A 23,025-nucleotide genomic window follows, 5' to 3' on the forward strand; every position below is an offset into this window, starting at 1 on the left:
GTAGTATCTTTTTTATTAGCTGTCACAATGTTTATCAGTTTCCATACAAAACTGTACATATTAAATAAAGTTACAAATGGAATATCCACCTCAAAAAAATTAAGAAAATATTAATACATTATTTGCTTTCTGAACATAGAGATGCTGGTAGCAGGAGTCATTTTTATTTGGTCTGGGCAGCGTTGCTGGGGCTAACAGAGCAGCTGCTCTCACTGGGACATCCCGTCTGCTTTTATGACAAGTTGCAGCATGGTTCCTGAGGTATTCATAGAAATTGGCTTTTCTTTTATAGACAAAACCACACAAGCCAAGCGCAGAAGGCAAACCCAGAACATCAAGGCCAATGCAGAGCTGCGCTTGTTGTGGAACGTCTTATCCAGTTGGATAACAAGGCACAAGACGACCTGGTTTGAACCTGAGGCCAGCAGGCAGGTCTGGTATTTGCCTATCGCGGGCGCAGCCGCTCTGCCTTTTGTCTGTAGGAAATTATCTGTGAAAAGGAGGCACACTGAGATTGTGACCCAGTTCAGCTCAGTCTAGCAATCCCACAGAAATTCAGATGACTGGCACAAAATTCTCATTTTTGCTCTCATGTGAGCACGGCTATCGCCACTATTTGTCTGAGAATGTAAATGAAGGTTAATGAGTTCAAGATGCCTTGCAGTGTGTGTCTATCAGGATGATTCGTCTGAGGAGGGAGATGAAGGGTCACAAGGCCAGACCAAATGACAGCCTGAAGGCCATTTCTACAGGAACCTCTGCTACGGAGTCATGGAAACACACATAGAACTCCTGAGGCACAGGTTCGAGAAGCATCCGCCTGCAGGAGAAAAACAAAACAGACAAGAATGAGGCTAAATAACAAGACATTCGTTTTGTAAATTAAGGTGTAGTGATGTTAATCCCAGATATGTCAAAAATGGTCCAATATCACAGCATGCAGGTTGGGGATGTGGGTGGTTGGTTTGTCTTGCCAAAGACCAACTCTTAGCTGACTGGAAATTGTGAATTGGGTACAGCCCTAGTTTTAACAAATCCAAATTACAGTACCATGAGTACGGTAAATACGTTTTTGGCATGGGTAGTTGCAGAGGAAAACAGACCCCTTCATGTGGTACCAACATCGTGCATGTAGGGCATCCTCCTAAAAGTCAACGTGTCAAATTATCTATCATAACCCTCTCAGTCGACTGACGTTCTTGTAGCCAAGCAGTTGTTCTAGTTGATGATTCAAAATTTAATCATTTTCATTTTGTATCAAAAAGAAAAAAGGAGGAACTTTTAGAGCCTAATTTAACCAGAAATACTTGTGTGCTCTCTCATTATTCCAATAAAGCTAGTAGCAATGGTACCAATGCATTTTGTTAGCAAATTCAAGTTGACTAGTAAAATGTCTTCCCTGTTTTAATGATGTCTTAATGGCTTAATGATTTGATAGACCAGACCCATAGATTTGTATGACCTGCATATCATTGTCTTTATTATTATTATTGTTCTGTATTTGTATAGCCACTGAATTTAATTATTATTGCTTTGATTATTATTGTGGTTTCATTTTCTAAATGTCAAAATATACTGAATACAACAGCAAACAGTCAAACTGACATAGTGAACAGCTGGATTTGATCTAAAATGAAAAAAATCTGACCTGGGTACAGCTCACATATGCAAGTTTGTGAACACAGGAACTCTGTCTTAGTGTGACCATGATGTTTAACAAATTTTACTTGTCATATTCTTAACTATTTTTAATTCTTTGTCCCACTGAGGTTTAAGTGACCAAAACCAAGGGAGTGATAATGCTAAACACATTAAGGAAGTGTACACAAGATCATCAGTGATAATTTGGCTGTCTACTAGGTAAACAAAACATTTAAGTTAAGTGAACTGCCCATTATTGGAAGCTAACCTACCCTATGACCCAGTAAGTCATGGTGGGAGCTGGTTTCCTCTGGTCGGTCCAGTTCTCAGGTTTACACTGAAACAAAACCCCATGCTCCTTCACTGGGCCCAAACCCCGACTGCCCTGTGGCCTGTCTGTTCCGCGACGGCCCTGCAGGACATAAAATATGAATCAGGATTGCAATAAAAATCTCAATGATGCATACAACAGTGGTGGTTATGAGGCTTAAACATTTTGAAATATAAATCGTTCCTCACCCTGGGCGGCAGGCTCTGCTGGAAGGCGGCCCGTATGGAGAGGCAGCAGTGGTGGAAGTTGCGGATGAGCTGTGGGTGTATGGAGCCACTGAGCTGGGCCACCTCTCTGTGTGTGGGAGCGATGAAGATCCCCTGCACGGTTTCCATCATGACGTAGTGGAATAGAGTGTTCTCAGCACCCGATGTCAGTCTGACACAAGAGAGAACTTAAGAGTCAGGGTTGATGACTTGATAACTAATTGGTGAAAAAAAATGTCTCTCTGTGAATTTTGCCAAATAGTGTCAAGTCTTCAAGATAAATTAAACTTGGGTGAAAGGAAATGAATGAAAGAATGAAAGAATGAATGAAAGAATGAATGAATGAATGAATGAATGAAAGAATGGACTTTCTCCATCACCCACTTCATGTTATTGTACATCTCCTCTGTCTCCCTCTCAGTCAGGATCTTCTTCAGGGTGCCCAGGTAGAACGGGTTAGGGTGCTTCATCCTGGGGATCTGATGTCAAGGCACATAACAAGCAAGGTTAAAACATGACAGTTAATAATTCATATTACAATACAATAAGAAATATGAAATAAGCAATCTGTAATAAGTATAATCTCAACAAATTCTATTTTTTACATATTCAGAACTGCTGTAGTATCAGAATCTAATGATTAATGAGTACGTCAGCCAAGGTTCCAACTGTGTCAAAAGAGAAATTCTCTGACTCTTTCATGACTGAACTTTCATAACGAGTGTAGGCACAATATGAGTTTTTTTTTTCCTTCATCAAAACACCAAAAAATTTTCATGTGGTGCGATTGCATACAAAATTAATGCAAGGACACAAATAACAAAAATTCGAGCCAGGTGGTGCAAATGGTGGTGCACAAATTTCCACATCATGAATGATGTGAAAACGTGAAACTCGCGTTATTTGTGTATTCACAAGTTTATGCAAGTCCACGACATGAAAACTTGAATTTATTACACTCCCTGACTTTCCCTGTGTGGAATTAGACTTTTCAAAATTTCCATGACATTCCAGAAATTTCACAAACAAAAATTTCAGAACCCTGGTTATCGACTAAAGTAAACACAGTATGAAACAATGGTGGTAGACAGTACCTTGAAGACTCCCCCGCTGCCTCCACTCCCATCAGACCCTCCAGATCCGAGCGAGTCGCGTCGTCCTCCCAGCTTCCTTGCTGAGTCCGGCGTGGAATGTGGACTGAGAGCCGGGGCCATCGATGAACCAGACCCCGTCCCTGTGTCTGCCTGCCCCTCGCTCCCGCTGTCTGACAGGCTCCTCTGGGGGCTGGACCTCCTCGCCTTCTCCCCGAACAGGCTGCGGCCCCTGGAGCCTGATGAGGAGCCTTTAACAGCCCCGGCCAGTTTGCTGAGGACGGGTGAGGATGAGGCCAGGCCGTCCAGACGGTCACGGGCTGTGGCAGCAGGGAGGAACCAGTCGGCACAGGACAGGCAGGGGGTTGGAGGAGCATTCAGGCGCTCCTCAATACCTGCCTCCAACACTTCTAGCTGCAGCAGGGTGGCCTTCACCTGTAGGTTGGGACATAACCGTGTTCCAGATCGATGTATGGGTGTTGGCATGCATGCCTTTTCTTTTACAGGATTTTTTCGACTTACTCAGATGGAGCTAGGCTAATGACTCCCATAGATTTTAGATCTTTATGCTAAGCAAACAAAAATGCTATCCATAGGAACCGAACCACTGGACATACAGAGGTGAAAATGGTATCGAACATCTTGTCTCAGTCTGGCTGAGTCGGGAAAGGGTTGTTTTGCTCAAAACATTGCAGTATTCCTATAATCTGATTATTTGTCTTGTCTACAGTGCATTGTGGTTGAAGAAGTAATCACACTCTGGGACAAATAAAGCAGGAACTTGATCTTCAATTCAACGTAATCATGATGTCTTGTTTCTTTTTCACACAGAGGTGTAACACTGTGGAAGAGGCAGGGTTCACCTGGTCTACGTAAACACAATCAGGTCCTGGAGAGCCCAAAGCTGGGGAGGCACAGCCGCCTGCTTCCAACAACACACACTGCATGAAGTGTCTCTAGATTGGAGAGATGGAGAAATACACGCAGAGAAAAAAGTATTTGTATGATGGTCAAATTCTAAAGTAGGTAGATACTGGAGGACTACATACAAATGTGGACAGGAGGAAAGAGAGCATATTGTTTATGGGGATAGAGAAGAGGACAGAAAAGAGTTGGTGGAGTTTTGAAGCGTTAGTAGAGGGAAGGAAGTGTGTTATATGGCCAGCAACAACAGCAGGGAGAGACATGGCATTATGCAGATGAACTGGAGGGCAAAGAAGACACAAAAATACTACAGAAATATATGTGATCATATATCAAGCATAAAAACCAGCTTAGTCGTACACTGTAGCATGTTGACTCTATTGCCAAGAGGTACTGCTGCTTTGTTAGAAAAAAAACACTGGGTTGATAAACAGTTTTGTTCTATGATACACTAATGTGAGGGAGTCTAAAAAAATTGGATTCCAGTCCTTGTAACTTTTTGTCTGTGCTCTGTGTCCTTATTTTCCCTCTGTGGTGCTCATACCACAGATAAAAACAAATGAATAAATTGGCGAATATGAGCATCAACACAGACTCTGGTTTGTCCTCAGTTAATGTTGTTTTCACGACTTTTCAATCATGAGTAAGTGCTGGGTGTAAGATTTCATCATCTGTCTCCCATGAACACCCATGAAGCCTTTTGCTCGGGGTTGTTTGCTGTAGTTTGCTCAGATCACTTTCACTATAACTTACACACAAACTGTGCCACAGTTTGCTTGGAGGAGGACTGACCCCTGTATTTTAAGGTGGCTGCATTGCGGTTATTTGGTGCCAGCTGACTTTAAATGGTGTTGTTCTCACCTAACCAAACCGACCAAACTAAATGAGAAAACATAAGTTCGAGTATACTTCTCCAAACATGCATAGTTTGAAAGCATGATATGGAGGGTTCCTACACCTTTTCTCTAAATCAAATTCACTTTCAGAGCATTTTCAACATACATTTTTAAGATTTTCCAGCACCCTATGGCAGTTTACAGCTACTAAAAATGATTATTTCCCTTATTCATCATATTAACTCAAACATTATTGTGCTATTAACAGCTAAAACTATATTTAGTGAGAGCATTCCACAGAGGGGAGACAAAAAATGTGTCACAGACCTTGAGATTTTCCATGAAACCAATGTAATTGCAATTTCCAGCAGTTTCAAGCAGTTTATTCAAAATCCAAGCAATTTTCAAATAGAGTTCTGGTGAAAAAGAGCAGGTGTGTGCAAACTTCTATTGGATAAATAAAGGTTGTGGAGGTGTAACTCTTCTCCAATGACAATTTATCTAAACAATATTGAATTAAAACAATTTAATGACAAATAGTGAATGATTTTCCTTCTTACCAGCCCCACTATGAGCAGGAAGTGTCGTCCATGCGGCTGGCTGTAGCCTGGTGCTCTCTGCTGGGCCCTGTGCTGGGGGAACACCTCCCTCCAGATGACCAGCTGGCCGACACGCTGCTCCGAGGCCAGCGGCAGCAGGCAGTAGTGCTGGCAGTACAGACAAACATCCAGCAGGTCCTCTTTAGGCAAGTGGTTGGCGATCAGGTAGGCCTGGTGGTGGTGGTGAAGACCAAAGCAAAGGAATTGATCTGAATATTTTGTTAATTATCACCAGGGGTCCTTGAGGGACTTCCAGTAGGTCCTTTGCAACATCAGGAATTGTCTAATTTTACAAAAATTTAACTCACAAGAAAATTGTTACAATAAAAAAATGTTGGATTGTTTTCATAATGTTTTAATCTCACCAATTTTAATCTATTTGTTAATTTTCAAGTATGATATTCAAGCAATCTGAGGGTCTCTAGGGCAAAATCACTTCAACTGGGGGTCTGATCCTTAACCCTTTAAAAACATGAGCAGATAAATTTGATTTCTTTCAAAAACATGGGAAGAAGGTAAAAACTTAAAAGAAAATGACCCTAATATTACCAAAAAGTAAAAAACAAAAGGAAACAAAATGACCTGAAAATTACCCAATAAAGCAAATATTTTTCCTATAACATAATTTCATATATATAGTTCTAAAAACTACATATATCATTTTCTGGACATCACATAGCTAATTTCAAGGTCATTTTCCTGTAAACTTATACTATCTTCTTGCAAATTTTCAGGTCATTTCCTGCTAAGTTGCTCATTGCCTTTTCCCCTCATGTTTTTGAATCTGTTCACATTTCAAAGGGTTAAAACCTGGTGAAAGGGCACCTTTCACTGAAACAAAAGTAATCTGATGTCCATCCAGGTTTCAAACTGCCAAGTTATAGTCTATTTACACTCCTCTGTCTTCAGTATGTGCATACAGACACTATATGAAAGAAACCACAATCCTTAAACAAACTGGTGGCATTCTCATAATATGTCCTCTGAGGTTTGTCACACCTTCACTCTGACAATACAATACAGGCTGCTACTCACTGACCTCCTTCTCCTTTTTCCAGCTATTAATAATTTAACAGAGAAGCTGGGCGGATGATCTGCCACTGAGACAGACAACAGGATCATCATGTTCTCTGCTGTGAAAGACCATTTATATAAACATTTTAACTCTTTCATTGTTGTTATCTGGAGGCATCTGACAGTGTGGTAGAGGAACATGAGAACATGAATATGTGAGATAGATGATTATGAAGCATGTGTATCTGCGTGTATGTATGTATGCGTGTATGTGAGTGTGAGTGTGTGTGTGTGAGTGTGTGTGTGTATGTGTGTGTGTGTGTGTGTGTGTGTGTGTGTGTGTGTGTGTGTGTGTGTGGTATGATATTTACCTTGTAGAACAGACAGGAACCAAGAATTACATAGAGACGCCTCAAGCCAAAAAAGTCCTCCGACTGAAAAATAAGATAATTTTTACTATTGGAATAAACGTTTGGATAAACATGAGATTATGGAGATGAAGAAGAAAATAAAATGTAGAGTTTCATTTTAACATGTTTATATTCATTTCAGAGAAGTGCTTTTCAAATGTTTATTGAAATAGCGGATATCTATCTCATCTGAAATAATAAAAAATAAGATATTAAACAGCTGAAAAGGGAGACTGAAGTAAAATAATTGATAGGGCTAATCTTTATAGTAACTTGAAAACTCTTGGTCTTCCTTTTCATTAAACTTCTCTCTGCTTCAGTATTCCTAATTTCTCATTTTGACTCAGCTGCTCTCTGTCCTCAAGTACAGGTTCATGTAATCAGTTAATACTGTGCATACAAAGGACATCCCAGACCCCATTAGTTTCTCATTAAATATAGACACACACACACACACACACACACACACACACACACACACACACACACACCTCCAGAAATAGCCTAACCTTCTCCCTCTTCACCCTGCTGAAGCCACAAGACAGATGGTGTCTCAGCTAACCTGTGTGTGTGTGTGCGTGAGCTCATGGAGTGAACACCATAACTAGGAATCATAAAATCACTGGGAACATTTATTTAATTCTTCTTTCAAGTCTTCTTTATTTATTTGTGATTAATTTGCTATGGTAACATTTTCCCCCAGGGAACACATACTTTCTTAAAGTAAATTGTTCAAAAGCAGAAAAGTAATGTATGAGCATGATCAGTGAAAACAGCTGAAAATATCCATTTCTAACAGGAATCTCAAGTTGCAAATGTGCTGCATCTTCTATCTAGCAACAATTTAGATTCTAGCGAGACAATAGCATAGCAGAACCCTTAAAATAATGTTTAAATTATCTACTTTTTGTATGTGAATCACTAAGTCTTACCATTTCTCCAAAATCTGAAGACTCAAAATCAGAGAGGACAGTATCCACCTCCATCTGTGGACACAGAAACCAAAGTCAACAAAAGTGAATAACCTTAAATCACTAGCATGACAAAGGTTTGAATTATAGCATGTTCCCTCTGTTCCAGTCTTATGTATACACTGTTCTCTTCTGACATGACCCTACATCCACATGGAGCTCTTTAATGTTTCATGTCATCTTATTGTAACCTAGCAGTGTCTCATACATAATGTGTCATTTTTCATGTCAGACACTAGAGGGCACTGTATGTACATACTCAACACTACAAGTTAACCAAAATCAATTAACACCTGCTTCTGTTTAACCGGAATATGAAAACAATGCCCAGTGTTAATTTTTCTTTGTTTGCAGCACCCTAAAGAAGTAAAAGTAAAAAGAAAAAGAGAAGCCTTTTATCATGGCTTATGGCAATAAACTGAAATCTCTTTTTGCTACAGAGGAGAGTGCCTTGGATTCTTTGTTTTGTTTTGTTTTTTGTATTCATACAAGGGCACCCCACACCCCAAACACCACCTGCACTGAACAAGTGTTCCTTTACTATTTAATTTGACAGGAAAATGACTTAAAAACAGAGCTTATTTTGGTTATTTTAATTAGATCTCGAATTTTTAATATGCACACTCACACACACATACCTTGATTTCAGGAGGCAGCGTGAGCCATCGCACTGCAGGCAGCCCATCCAGGAAAAGGGTCCCTGAGATGTCGGTGGGCGGGGCTGAGGAGCTGTCCGTCAAGCGGGATGGCTGGATGAGCTGCTGGAAGAACAAGCAGAAGAAGTGGTCCAACCTGGGAGCGTGGTCTGCCTTGCAGAATGCACTAGGGAGGAAACAATGGATTTAAAAGCTTGATTGACAAAAGTGTATCACAAACATAGGGATTCTTTTTTCTTTGGATGCATAAAATTTGGAAGAGAGCAAAGGAGCAAAGGAGAGGGGGCAGATGGAGTGTGACAATGAATACTTTGTTTTAAACCCAGGTGGAAACTGCCTTCTGCTTTGATTTGGTAGAGCATAGTGTTTATACTGCAGTATATTTTGCATTAAGCATTGGAAATGACAGCCGGAAACTGGAGTCTCTAGCCCTTCGGCTCAGCCGGGGAAATGACATCTCTCTCTGCGGGAGCGTAGGACCAACCAACCTGTCCAAGGAGCCGTACATCACTTTTAGTGTCCGGACTACGCCTCCCACCACCGTCTGGAGATACAGCAGCGGAACCCTGTAGGGGATATGGAAAAAAGTCAGACATAGACCTGGATAAACCTCAGCTTTAGCAGATCGCCTGTTTATCAAATATCTTGACTACAGTCCAGGAAAAATGTCTCATCAAAGCATGCTTTTCCTACACGTGGGTTTCCTTCAAGAAACAATTCATGCACTTGGTTAAGAATGAGATGATTTCATAAATGAGATGATTAATGAATTTGGTCTGGCTGCTAAGAATGACAAGGGGCCAAATTGGATTATATTTGGCTATGGTTTCACAAGCAAATACTCATTAAAAATATATTCATCCTACAGCAAAAGAACATATGCAACCTGAGATTTAAAAAGGGGACGTTCCTTTTCAATTATTTTTACAGATCATGCCCTTAAATGATTCTGTGCTCCAAAAACTGTGCAGTTTTGGAGGATAGGTAGCCTAACATTTGGAAAAAATGTCATGACATGCTGCCTCTAGGATACAGGACTATGGATAATATTTGATAACGTGACTGGGAATGATTCCAGCCCACAAGGAGTCATTTAATCTTGGCAAGTCAGAAGCAATACAAAGCTGGTTAATAACTTAAAACGTTACAGCATTTTATTGTGGGATGATATCAAATGCAAATTAGCCTGTAACCTGGTACTCAAAAATGAAAACCTTGAAGATCTGCTGTCAAGCCCTCTTGACTCTTACGGTATGCAGTATGATGGGTGTGTGTGTATTTGATCTCTCTGTTCCTTCTTCTCGGTAAAGACTTCAGTTCAAATGAAATGCTGTGGAGCCACCATATGGCTGACTTTGACTCTCACAGGGTAATAATCTATGTGTAGTATGTGTGTGCTTTTTGATGCTGCCTCCCTCTACCTCTCAGCTGGCAGACCGATGACCAACAGGTTGTTGCTTTCCTTCCAGTAGCCCACATGCACCAGATGCTTCCCCAGCAGGAGAGAGGAACTGAGGGAGAAGACAGAAAATGGGAGGAAAGAAAAGAAGGGGGAAAAGGTGAGTGAGGTGTGTGGAAAAAATGAAGAGGGAGGCAGTGGATTGGAAAAGTCCAGAGATAAGTGACAGGTAGAACAATGGAGGAGGAAAGTTATAAATCCAGGATCAGTACTGGATTCCAAAAGTTCCCTAAATTAAAGTTAAAAGTTCTCTGTGTTACATTATAACGTCATTAAATCATGACCACAATAATTCATCTTATTTACACTTTCTGAGTTTGGTTTGGATTTGACAGTAAATCTGCTGGTTCCCTTAATGACACAAAACAGGAAAGAGGTCCTGTTCTTCAAGCTCAAACAACACTAAAGCTGTCAGGGCTTCTTACAATGGCAGATGGTGGAACAAGTGAAAGATCAATGGAAAAAAGTAAAGTGTAAGAGAAAACTCACGACTGCAGAAGTTGGTGGGAAACTGAAACCACCACACTTGTCGCTCATGCCCCTTATTTAAGGACAATTAAACCGAGGTGTCGCAATGAATTTGACAGTGATTTAGTGATGTTTACCAAAATAAAACTGCATTAGGTCTCAGGTCACCTGATGATCTGACCCCCGGTGAAGTTCTCCAGCATGTCACACAGAGTGAGGAAGATCCCTCGCACTGCTTTCAGCTGGCTGGACGCTTCAGACACCGGGTACTGATACAGGATCTCCTGCTGCATGCGCGCACGCACACACACACACACACACACACACACACACACACACACACACAGCAAAGCTTGTATTATCTGGTAAGTGTTGCTCTGCGGCATGTGAAAATTACAGTCTGGACAATACGTACAGTCTGAAAACTATAATCGCTGGTTAGCCTTGAGCTGGATGGAGAGCTGTGAGTGTAAACGGCCCTTAAACTCGTCATGAGATGTCAGCAAAAAATAATTGAAACTAATAATCACCAGAGTCCATACTCTAAACTCCACAAATGGTGACTATAATGACAACAAAACGAATGAATGAGGCTTTCCATTAATTCCATTAATTTTACTGCAAACTGGTTATTATTTAGGAATAAACAAAACATTTATTATTAATGGAACCAAGAGTTCAGGAACCACACACATGACAGTGGACTGCAGTCTAGGCAAACAACCACTCATGAGGAACTGGATATATTTGAATTAACTTGTTGTCTGTGTCTCTTTTTCCCTACTCATCCTGTCCATCTAGATCATATTTAATATAGTCTTTACTCTATTACAAATTTCAAAAAATAAATTTTTCCTACTATTTAACAGGGCAACATGTCCCAGAAAAAAACACTTGGTACAAACTGTTGAGCACAGTCACTCACAGAGAAAAGAGAGTGGTTGAGGGAGATTTGGTGCATTGTTTGTGATATTAGTATTCCTGCCGGCTTGCTATGGACTTTGAAGGATGTAGGGTGGAGAGGAGCTGCTGAGAGGATCAGAAGACTGGGATGTGGGTGAAGGGATGAAAACCTTGAATGAACGGGCCTCACAGCCTTGGCAACCAGAACAAAGACACAAGCAACCGCCTATGGAAGATATTCACCTTGGGGTCAAAGACACGCACAGGCGCCCACGCTAAAGCCTGTGTGTGCCGCTGAAAACCGACATTAAATCTCTACAGACCAACTGAGGCAGCAAAAACACTTAATTCCTCTCTCTACTGCCTCTTGCGTGTGCATGCAGGCACACAAGGCAAAAAATACTCGGATCACAAAACGAACACACAGCCCAAACTCAAAAATACTACCACCAAACCTCTCCAATTACAGCTACCCTACAATCAAGAGACTAAAAAATCAAAGTCAGAGTTTAGCGGGTTCCTGCACAGCACTGTCATTTAGAAAATCAACCACTGGCTGATGTGGCTCCAGACAACCCATACTCTATCTTCACTGCCTGTGGGTCAAAATGAAAAAAAAAAAAAAAAAAAAAAAAAAAAATCAGGCTCACAGATACACGAGAAAAAAAAGGAACCGTAGAACCATGAAGTGCAACCATAAAGAAAACATAAACCCTCCATTAGCCTTCCACTGGGAAAATGTGATCATAGTGTAGGAGGTGTTGGTCAGAGAAGAGAGTGTAGCTTGCCCCACAAAGCAAGAAAACACAACTTGGGATTAACACTTCACTTGTAGGCGAGCTGACCTCTGACTGAGCCCTGCTCTACAAGATGAAAAATACAGCCTAAGGATTTATAGTGCAGGGATTCCATTAAAACAGTAACTGCATTTTTGTAATTACAGATCTAATGCTCCTGTGATTGCTTATTTCTACAGTGTTTGAGCAAAAAGTGCAAGTGCTGATTCTCCACGGGGAGGAATAAAGTTTACAGAATCAAAGTGACGGATTATTTATTGACAGGAATTGGGCTCGGGGGGCCAAGCTCCTCCACTTTCTCTCTTCTCTTTTTCTGTTTTCTGTTAGCAGCGCCCACAGGCCCTGGAGGCCATCCAGAGCAGTAGTTATCTCAAGTGTCTGACTCACATCTGAGCAACACAAGGAGAGCCAGAGTTCTCACTACCAGGGTTTGGGATTTCCTATGCAGCTAAGGTCATTTTCACACTCAATTTTTGGGATACACCTCGTAAACATATCAACAAATGATTCTGTTTTTAAATACTGAATGAACGAGGCGGATGCAGCTGGATTCAAAAGGCTCAGTGCAGGTCAAATGTAAAAATGTAACTTGTGCAGCTCTAGGTAAGGGTTGCCTTTGGCCACTGCAAATCAAGTTTCCATGAGCAACTTAAAAGATGGAAAAATACCTGGGCCTGGCCATTATGTCCCTGCACTCATTCTAGATGCCGACTCAGTACTCATATTCTGTTTATTCTGTCTATTTTGTTCATGTTCCATCTATTATCAATAACTCTATTGCTTTATGCATTATTTGCCCACTTTCAACACCTATTTTACTCGTTGTGATCCCTTTCTGTTCTGACCTTCTTGAGATTTTTTTTTCCCTTTTGCATCCTTGTGAGGTTTTTGTGAGTTTTTTCCAAACTGACCTCCTCCTGTGGTGATGATGAGTCCAGTTTGAGAGACAGGTACATGACGATGTGAGGGATGTGTCCTATGGACATCTGGAGTTCGGCTGTGTCCTCACCCCACAGCAGACGCACTAGCTGGCTGACTGGAGGTGTGGTTTTCAGCCTCTGGACTGATGCAGCGTCACCACTGTCACCACTGATCCCCTCCACTGGACCCACCGTCTCCAGGGTCAGCCGCACCTGGAGAAGATAGGAGGAGAGGGGTTTGTGAAAATCCAGTGAGAAGGAGAGTAAAGGAGCAAGATGAGGAACAAGAGAGAGCAGGGCATGCAGTTATCCAACTAGACCACAGCATCATCATTGTCATACCCATTGTTCCCCCTCAAAATTACTCTGAGTTTTCATTCATTCCAAACTCTTTAGCTGTGGGTTTGGCTGAAAGCAAGAAGTCAGGGAGTCAGCATGGCTCTGGATGATTATACTTGGCAAGAGACGACAGGATTTCAACACTGGCCGTGCGTCAATGTTAGGAAAATGGAGGTGCGCTTGTGTGCCATGCTTCCCAATGCTGGAAAACTCCCATCATCACACATTCATTCAGGAAAAAGGTAGAAAACTGAATAGCAGAATGATAATTGTCAGAGTGAAAGTGAGACCGACATCCAGACCTGACCACAGCATAACAAATAGCAGGATCTGTGTCTGTGTGTGCTGGTGTGTGTGTGTGTGTGTGTGTGTGTTTGCCTAAATTAAAACCAGACTGCTGCAAGCCCAAGAAGTGGCAAGACAACAGACAGCCTATCTTCTCTTGTTCTCGTAAGCATGCTGTACTTTTCCTTTCCATTCCATAGTACTGTATTTTTTACGCTGCCATTCATAGAAAGCCATGGTGGAAACTGAAGCAGTCGTGCATGGAAATCCAACAAGCACATACATGGAAACACGCGCAGAAGATGGGACAGCAGAACCAAGACCAGCAACTGTGTGGTCTCTTTGTTAAAATGGTCCATCATGTATAAAAAGATCTTGTACAATCAGGCAGCATTATATTATATCCAGCATAAGTCTGCATATCAGCACAGACCAGATTTCACCACACGCATATATATTACTGAAATCTGGACATAAATCACAATTAATAACAGTCAAATTAAATGTAAAACTAGGAAAGGCTATAGATTCTGTCACTTACACTGTGCAGACAGTAAACAACATCATAGAGACATAATTATAGAATACCTGCATACACACATTGTGCTGACTGTGGGCTAAAACTTGTCAGCACTTCAGCGGCCCGCTAAGACGCTAAGTTGATGTTAATTGAAATAAATCAGGACCAGAGTCCAGATGTGAGAAACGGGAGGAGTAGCCTCTGTCAAGTCAAGTCAATTTATATCGCCCTTCATCACGGGCATGTCTCAAAGGGCTTTACATACCATATAACACACTTAATACATCATATACATATTACAAACACATAAAATACATCTATCATGCTCATGCCTATGGGCAACTTAGAGTCTTCCTAGTCAACTGACCTGCATTTCTTTGGACTTTGGGAGGAAACAAACAACAAAACAGTGGGAACATACAAATGCCACATAGTACAATCAGTCACTGCAGTACAATCCACTTGTAAGTTCAACTCAACTTTATTTTTATATCACCTTTCATACAAACATGCAGCCCAAAGTGCCTCACATAGCAAAATTAAAAGAACACAGACAAAAATACTTTAGTGGGACACATAAAGAACGTTTAAAAGATAAGCTGTGGAGGACCTTAGTGATCTGGATAGGACATAAAATGAAAGAAAATATTTGATGTACGGAGAAGATGGTCATTTCAAGCTTTATAAACAAGTAAAAGAACATTAAAATCAGTTGTAAAAGATATAGGTAGCCAGTGCATGGTCTTAAGTAGTGATCACTTTTCTTTGTTGTAGTTAAGATTCTGGGAGCTGCACTCTGGACTAGCTGTAGTTTTCATATAGACTTGTTAGGTAACTGCGTAAAGAGGAAATTACAGTAGTCTGTATGGCTAGTAATAAAAGTGTCACTGCACAATTAACAATGTAAAGAATGGCTAGAAGAGCAATTAATCTCATTTCTATGATACTATGATAAAATTCATTTTCAAGCAATGCTGCTGCCAGATAGATTTTGGTTTTACTCATGCAAAGCACAATGTGATGGACCTGTAATGCAAGGACAATTTCCTGCCATAAAATTCCCAAAGCAGTTGTTTTGTTCATTTATTTAGACATTTAGTAGAAGAGCTGAAAGGCAGACAGAACAGAGGGAGGCACAAGAGAGGGGCACTTGAGGATGCCGAGCTAAGTCTTAACCACATCACCGTCACTGGGCATTCCCCAGCTATATTTTGGGGTTTGACTGTAACACAGAATGTGAAATATGCCATTTACTGGGCGCTTTGATCCAAAGCACCTTATAGTACCTTGACAACCCATACATTTATTTGACCATAAATTTTTTACACATGCATTTTTTTTTTAGAATAGGAAAGAGAATCCAACCCCTAACTTTGAGAGTCTGTGTCATGTTCAAGCCACCAAAATGTACAAAATTTAGCATTATATATTAAAGACACTGTATCTTCTGATCGCTACCTTCCAAAAAGGTTGGTAGCCTGTATTTTTCTAATCCAGTGATCACTGCCAGACATCTCCAAGGCCTGTCAGCACCAACCACAGGCCGCCGGCCACTCAAGCAGGCGCCCAAATCTGGGCTTCAAGCCATTTCAGCCAATTTTAGGGGTATTATTAAAGAAGAGCTCGGCGACGGTGAAAACACCATGTGATGTGCTTTTCAATTGGTAATTCTGACTGGCCCACTCAGTCTTGAAAACTGGAAAGTGAGAGGCAACACAGATAAAAGTGGGAAAATGGTTTTCGAGCTACTTTATCCTCAGCTCTCCAACAGTCTTTAAGGATCTGAAAAATAGCTTTGATGATGGTTCTGACGGCATCACGATTTGACATGAAAAAGTAGTAGAAAACTGCCAAAAAGGCAAACCCTGGGTTTTCAGAAATTACTGGGTAAAGAGACTGAGCCGGCTAACTGCAGCACTTTCTCTCATCATAAATAATAAGGATGTGGCCAGGCTGGAGGGTGCTCTTACTGGAATTCCAGTCTGTTGATGTCAGTCATTCAGCTCTCACTCGCTCGCTCGCTCACACACACACACACACACACACACACTCACTCACTCACTCACACACACACACACACACACACACACACACACACACACACACACACACACACGAGAAACTGTAGTTCATTCAGCTATGAGGGTTAGCAAAGGGCATGGTAGACTGACTGTAATACTAATATTTGTCCCTCCCACATAATAACTACTGTCTATGTTCCATCTGGGAGGGCTGGCATACAGAGCCACCACCTCCAACACGCACACACACACACACACACACACACGTACGCGCACACACACACACACACACACACACACACACACACACACACACACACACACACACAAAACAATCATTCTGTCAGCAATACAACTCTATTTCAGTTTTTTCAAGAACTGTTTCAGTGCCAAAAGAACCTTGTATTTTTCCAAAAAAAAATATATATATGTATCCCTCTGTCCTTCCCTACAATGTAATTTAGTTTCCGACAACATCTTCTAATCAGCTGAGCATTCGATCCCACATCGTAATTGTTGTCTTCCTGTGGCATCGAAAAAGAGTCACACCGCAGTCCAGTCTCTTCACCGCGATCACCATCATCCCCGTGCACACTCTGTCATTTACAAATTCCAGCTTTTTTGTCATCCTGCTTTTTGGTGAAAATGGGCATGATTTGTGCAGAAACTGTGGATTTTTTAGCTACTGATCAAAGGATCATTGCTCGGTAATTGCTGGTTTCCTAATGCCTAACAGCGCTGACTGGTGTTTTCTGTACACATTTTCGCAGCTGAGAGAAACCAATGCATTTGAAAGCATCATAAAGCACCTTAATGTCTATATTGTCGGTCCCAGTTTATTGTGTGTGACAAGCCAAGATTTTGAAGACCTAAATCCAACCTTATGGATTGAGCAGGCCAATTCAATATGGAAAAAATTGTATATTCTAAAGGTTTGGCAAAACACACTCAAATTGTGACAGTGATGTAAAGGGGGGCTCTCCTTCAGTAGAGATGATGCATAGTGTGTTTTAATGTGTAGTAACAAAGACCGAAACTGTGATCAGTCTTTAGCAGAATCCCATGAAACACTAGCTAATTTTGAACATTTATTTGATGTTGGAAGATTTGTAGACGCTTACTTGTGTTGGCCCTGGGATACAAGAGAGCACCCTCTCAATGTTCTCTGTGGTCACGTCCACATCGTCCACTGCTACAAGCACGTCACCTGAGCACAGAATCAAATGCACAAAAAGAGAATAATGTCAAATAGTGATGTAGACAAGGTTCCCACTCCTTTAGGGAAATCATTTTCCAGGATTTTTCAAGGACATACTAAATGATCCACATACATGTTAGATGTTGCTTACAGGTCACCTTATAATGATTCTAACTTTCCCAGCTCTAGCACAAAGTGTTCTCAGTAAATTTGTGCGAGATCTACCTATACCTTGAGAGGTGCATAGATCACTGCACTAGACAGAAGGACACGTGTTCAACAGTTCCAGTTCCAACATCTAACTAGTTGCTGTAAGTTTTTTTTTTTTTTTTTTTTTTCACTTTGATGGAGCTAGGCTAATGACTCCTATAGACCTAAAGCCTTTATGCTAAGCTAACACAATATGTTTGACACCATGAAAATGGCATCGAAGATCTCAGTCTGAGTAAGTCGTAAAAAGGGAATTTTGCCCAAAACGTAGGAGTATTCCTTTAAATGGTATTTAAATATTTTCCTTACTCATCTAGGCTCTAACAGTGCTGTTCAGAATGTGACAACCAACGCTGATTCACCTGTTTTTTGTGCAGAGAGGCATGCCGCCTCTCTGTAACAAAAGCTATTTCAGGTATTTGACCACTCTAATTGTTTAAGCATGTTGTGGTGCTGTGTGAGCTGTATAAAAGCCTCTCTAAACAGTAACTCATGTGGGTAGTCATTTGTGGTGAAGTGCAATTGGCATTCTTCTTTCTGCTTGGAGGAACTGCCCACCGATTAGCTCAGATAGGAGAAAGTTACTTTAAAGATGTCTTGCTTTCAAAAAGATGGCAAAGAAGAACACAATTGCTATTGAACCCTTGCCTGTATCAGAATAACTCCAAATAATGATACTCGGCTTTCATGTGTTGTCGCTCTTGATAGCTGTCACTGGGATTTCAAAACATTGCTATTGCGATAGCCATATATTTTTGGTGCAGAATAATAAATCATCAGTCCTCAGTATAACAAAATTAAGTACTGCTTAAAATCACAGACTTCTTAACTGACTGAAAGCCCTACACAAATCACAGTCCATCTTCTTTTATAAATGGCTAAAACCAGCTGAGGTTGTCCAAGCACTGTATCTTGTAGTCACTGTTTACCCTTTCTCATAAGGAGACTCTATATACTATGGGTGGCTGTGACCAGGTTGTAATAATTTAGAGCAATGCTTTGGCAGTGTTTTTTTTAGAGATGGAAAATGAATGTTGTTGTATGTAAGGGACCTGAACTGTTTTTGCATAGCGGGATTTTCTCTGTTGCTATTTCTGCAAAGAGGTCACAGCTTCACAGCTGGAGTGACTGCATCCTGGACAAGGTAGATCAAGTATTAATCAAGAATTATTTTTTTCAATTTATATGGTGTATATGGTGTTAGTGATTTTAAAAATATTAAGTCTCCCAATGCACCTGTCCCAGAATGTGCACACATATTGATGCCTCACTGGAAGTCTTAACAATCTTGTTTCGTTTACTCCTGACTCAAAGTAGAGCCAAATTTGCATCACTCGAAGAAGTTTTGGGCAGACTGCTGCTTGATTAATTAAGACACTGAACAATATTCCATAGCACATGACCCTCTAAGGCAGGGGTGGGCAACCATGTGCCATGGAGAGCCCAGAGGCTGCAGGTTTTCTTTCCAACCAAAAACTCCACCAGCTGATTTCACTGATTAGTCCCTCCTCTCTGCTTGAAGGTGAGGTAATCAGTGAGATCACCTGGTGGAGTTTTTGGTTGGAAAGAAAACCTGCAGCCTCTCGGCTCTCCATGGCACATGGTTGCCCACCCCTGCTCTAGGGAATAGCCATATTTCTGCTGTTTAGCTGATGCAGTATGAGTTGGCTAACGTCCTATGCCTTGCTTAATGTTCATAACAACTAGACAACTAAACAAATACAATTAGTAGTTGTAAATCCAGTCTCACCAATCAAGATCTGGCCACACTTGATGGCAGGGCTGTTTGGAACCAAACCATGAACAATGAGCCTCTCTTCCCGTCGGGCCGCTGCAGAATCTCCCTGGCCTCTACTCCAGGAGGGGTGGTGCACCACCCCCAGCAGAGCCTCCAGCAGGCCTCCTCTGTCAGAGAGAGGCAAGGATGAGCCTCCCAGGCGTTTAGGGTTGAGGTAGACACATACTTCCTTCAGCTGCTGCTGCTGAACCATCACACCCTGCCTCTGACCTGCCTGATTCTTTAAGATGGATGCCGGGGCTGATGTCAACGAGGAAATGTCTTTACCCCCGTCCTTCCCTCCTCGGCGCTGGGATGGCCGGCGTTTTCTCCTTAGGATCCTGGCCAGTCTCTTCAGTGCAGGCTCTCCTTTCGCCAGTGAACCACAGCGCTGCTTCTTTTGCTCTGTAATGATTTCTGCCTCCTTTTCACTGAAACGAACATGATTGGTGGATACACCTTGACTGGAAGTGGCCTGGGCCAACACGGCCTCCTCCTCTCCCTCGCTCAGCTCCAGGTAGAAGAGTTCGCCATTCTTCTGGATGTCGTCCAGCCATTCTGGTTCCAAGTCACTGAAGGAAAACAAAGAATATCAAAACAGAGCTAGTGTCACAGAGTACAGCTGGACTGAGAGAAGGGGGTGCATACAGAGAAAAAGGCTTAAATAGTGGCTAGAGTGGTTCATAATGAAGGTTAGTAAATGGCTATTGTGAATGTCAGTTTTTATCCCTACCATATAAGTTGCCATATTTACAGTGTGGGGTAATGCAGTTTTACACGAACTAGCTTCCCATAACTGTCTTATTTACAAAGGACCCAGTTCTCCTTTTTCCAGACAAATTTAATTTCCATTCCAAATATAGAGGTATTTCTGAGAAAAAGGTGTCACTACAGGACACTGAACTGTGAATGACACAAACAGCTCAGGGAAAATAAGCAGTCCATCATAGGGGGAATAATGGGAGAGGGAAAAAAAATCCAGGATTTTTTTTCTTTTGGTCTCTCTAAATTTAAACCTTTGGTGAACCTGTGGTAGGCAGTTCAGACACAACATCTATAAATTCACTGTGCATGTTAAGAAACATACAATTATTTATGAAGGTTAACCTCCCAAATTGAAAACATTTCCCCACACTATGAAAAGCTCAAAGGGAGGAGAGATGGAAACCTTGTGCATGAGGGACACTCCCTCTTTGGCACAGCTATGGACTCAGAAACCAGATGGCTTTTAAGCCTTATTTCACAAAACACACCCCTGGACAATATGTATAAGAGTAAATTAGCTCAAACAACAAAACACACAGTAGATCCATTTCCTAAGCACTATCACTTGTCAACAGCTCCTGTTTACATATCAGGTTACAGACTCCTAGGTTGCTAAACACAGTGATATACGTCTGTGCTTTAAAGAGCCTTTTCACACAGATTCTCACACAATATTTAATTTCTGAACTGGCCTGGCATACCTAAAACTACTAGTTTCTGCTGTTTTTTTTTTTTTTTTTTTTTTTGGTATCACATTCAGAGTCAAACTAGCTTCTTACTCAGAGTAGTTGGAGCTGCTGTAACTCGAGGATGTGGATTTATTATCACTGTAGTAATCTTCTCCATCCTCCGTTTGACCGCCAACAGCAACAGTCATACCGCCACCGCGGACGTTTGTAGACGCCATATTGTACTATAGTGCTTTAGTTTTCGCATAAATGCTGCTTTAAACCCGCCAAATTTTCATAAAAACGAGCTGTGGTATTCTCCTCGCCATGTTGTCCGCATACGAGTGCTCTGCTCTGTACCACGTGACGCACAGACGTTCAACGTGATTGGTGGAGCACGCCGTTGCCTTTGACAACACACAAGCTTTCTGGATGAGCAGACGACTTTTTTCTGGCAGGAGCAGGAAGGAATGCAAGTCCGCTGCCATCCTGGTTCATTTGGCAGCTGAGACTGTCATCCCGTTGAATAATGCAACAAACAGACAAACACCATAGCCTGCTCGTGTTTTATATAAAAATCCGAAAAATAAACAAAACAAAATACAAACAAAATAAACAAAAGTAATCGTATAAAAATTGCCTTTGAATACTGTACAATAAAACCGGCTTACGCGCCTTAAGAATATTAGAATTGTACTATAGAAGCTAAAACTATATACCACCGAGTATAATAAGGTTATTTAAACTCACTGCGCTGCGGAACAAAATGCCAAGTCCTTAAATATTAACGTGATTTTTTGGTTGAAGATGCAATCTGGATTCACTTACTCTTAACAGAAATTCACTTATTCTGCGTTTTTATTTTGCCGCCCCGAACTCCACCCCCACCCTTTGCAGACTTGCACGAGGTTTTTAAATCCCCTCCGGCATCCCGCAAATTTCAACCAAGTGCCTGTGGACAAACAACGCACACAACTATGGGCGAATTGCTTAAAGATGTACAAAACACACGCACTACAGTATCCAAGCAGTAGACGTGCGCCATTGGCCAACTGCACTGACCTGTAAAGGAGAACACTGCGAATAGAGTCGAAGTCCTCCAAATTCTTAGAGAATGATGCTCCATCTATAGAAATGTTAAACATCATTTGTGTTTCATGTTTTTTTTTTTTTTTTTTTGCTGGGACCAGTGCGTTCAGTAATAAGATGTCTCCAGTTTTGTTATCGTGGACACGCAGCTTAAATTCCTCAACTCAACGGGATCAGAAAGATGATGAAAGAAAAACAAGATGCATAAAAACTGAAACTGGTAGTCCTGAGCCACGCACACTCTACGAAAATCAATCAAATCCTCTCCTCTGTCCCAATATGAAGTCCTGATCACAATGAATGCCAAGCTGAACTCCGTCTCCAAGAACAGGAAAAGTCCTCCTCCAATTTCTCACGTCAATCACTGACACAAACTGGTGAGCGGCCTCCCCAATGCATACGCTTTTCAGAGAGAGAAGAAAGCGCTGGGTCCTTCTTTGAGTTTTGAGTGTTTCTGCAGGCCAGCAGAGCGGTTTTTTGCCTCGGCAGTCTTCTTGGCAGGTGGAGTGAAAACCCGCCTACTGTGAGGTCCCAACAAAAAGCAGAACATCAGCCCACAGTTGTAGTGCTAAATTGGATTAAAATATCTTACTGCTCAACACATTGAAGGATTTTTCTTAACAAAAATAACAGCACTTATTCCAATAACACTTGGTAACCTGTTTTTTATCATGACTTTATTGAATAATAGTAGATGATATTTTTTTATTTATCCAATGGTTTTACAGCTCTACAGGAACTTAGAATTTCGCTGTGATATTTTTATAGTGTCCCTCTGAAATAGTTTGATAGGGTTAGTGTATGTAGACTGTATGCATGTCTTGTCGCCTGTACGCTGGTTAATTACTACAACTTAAAAGCCGGCTTGACGTGTAGATCATTAAATACTTCACATACAACGAACGAAAACCGGAAGACCATTCTACG

General features: G+C 41.3%; 1 protein-coding gene across 2 annotated transcripts; it reads right to left on the reverse strand.

The window, feature by feature from the left end:
- Nucleotides 1–3: 3 nt before the first annotated feature.
- intu (inturned planar cell polarity protein) lies at nucleotides 4–21,380 on the reverse strand. 2 transcript variants are annotated; one of them, XM_030076980.1, is made up of 17 exons: nucleotides 21,121–21,380; nucleotides 19,550–20,148; nucleotides 17,513–17,598; nucleotides 13,218–13,439; nucleotides 10,775–10,890; nucleotides 10,101–10,190; nucleotides 9,168–9,245; nucleotides 8,662–8,845; nucleotides 7,985–8,038; nucleotides 7,014–7,076; nucleotides 5,590–5,799; nucleotides 4,133–4,225; nucleotides 3,273–3,704; nucleotides 2,563–2,657; nucleotides 2,161–2,350; nucleotides 1,914–2,053; nucleotides 4–820 (listed from the first exon to the last, which is right to left on the reverse strand). In XM_030076980.1, the coding sequence occupies exons 1-17, from the start codon at nucleotides 21,246–21,248 to the stop codon at nucleotides 709–711; spliced, it is 2,892 nt and encodes a 963-aa protein (XP_029932840.1). In that variant the 5' UTR covers nucleotides 21,249–21,380; the 3' UTR covers nucleotides 4–708. The 2 variants fall into 2 exon arrangements, with proteins under 2 accessions (XP_029932840.1, XP_029932839.1); XM_030076979.1 differs by having other exon boundaries at nucleotides 10,775–10,893.
- Nucleotides 21,381–23,025: the final 1,645 nt, after the last annotated feature.

Source organism: Myripristis murdjan, chromosome 18 (genome assembly GCF_902150065.1).
Source record: "Myripristis murdjan chromosome 18, fMyrMur1.1, whole genome shotgun sequence".
NCBI lineage: Eukaryota > Metazoa > Chordata > Actinopteri > Holocentriformes > Holocentridae > Myripristis > Myripristis murdjan.

Coding starts and splice junctions, on each gene's coding strand:
- intu (XM_030076979.1), bottom strand. CDS start 21,248: ATGGCGTCTACAAACGTCCGCGGTGGCGGTATGACTGTTGCTGTTGGC. Junction 8,846..9,167: donor ATGTACGGCTCCTTGGACAG/GTTGGTTGGTCC, acceptor TTTCCTCCCTAG/TGCATTCTGCAAGGCAGACC. Junction 7,077..7,984: donor CTTCAGATTTTGGAGAAATG/GTAAGACTTAGT, acceptor CTTATTTTTCAG/TCGGAGGACTTTTTTGGCTT.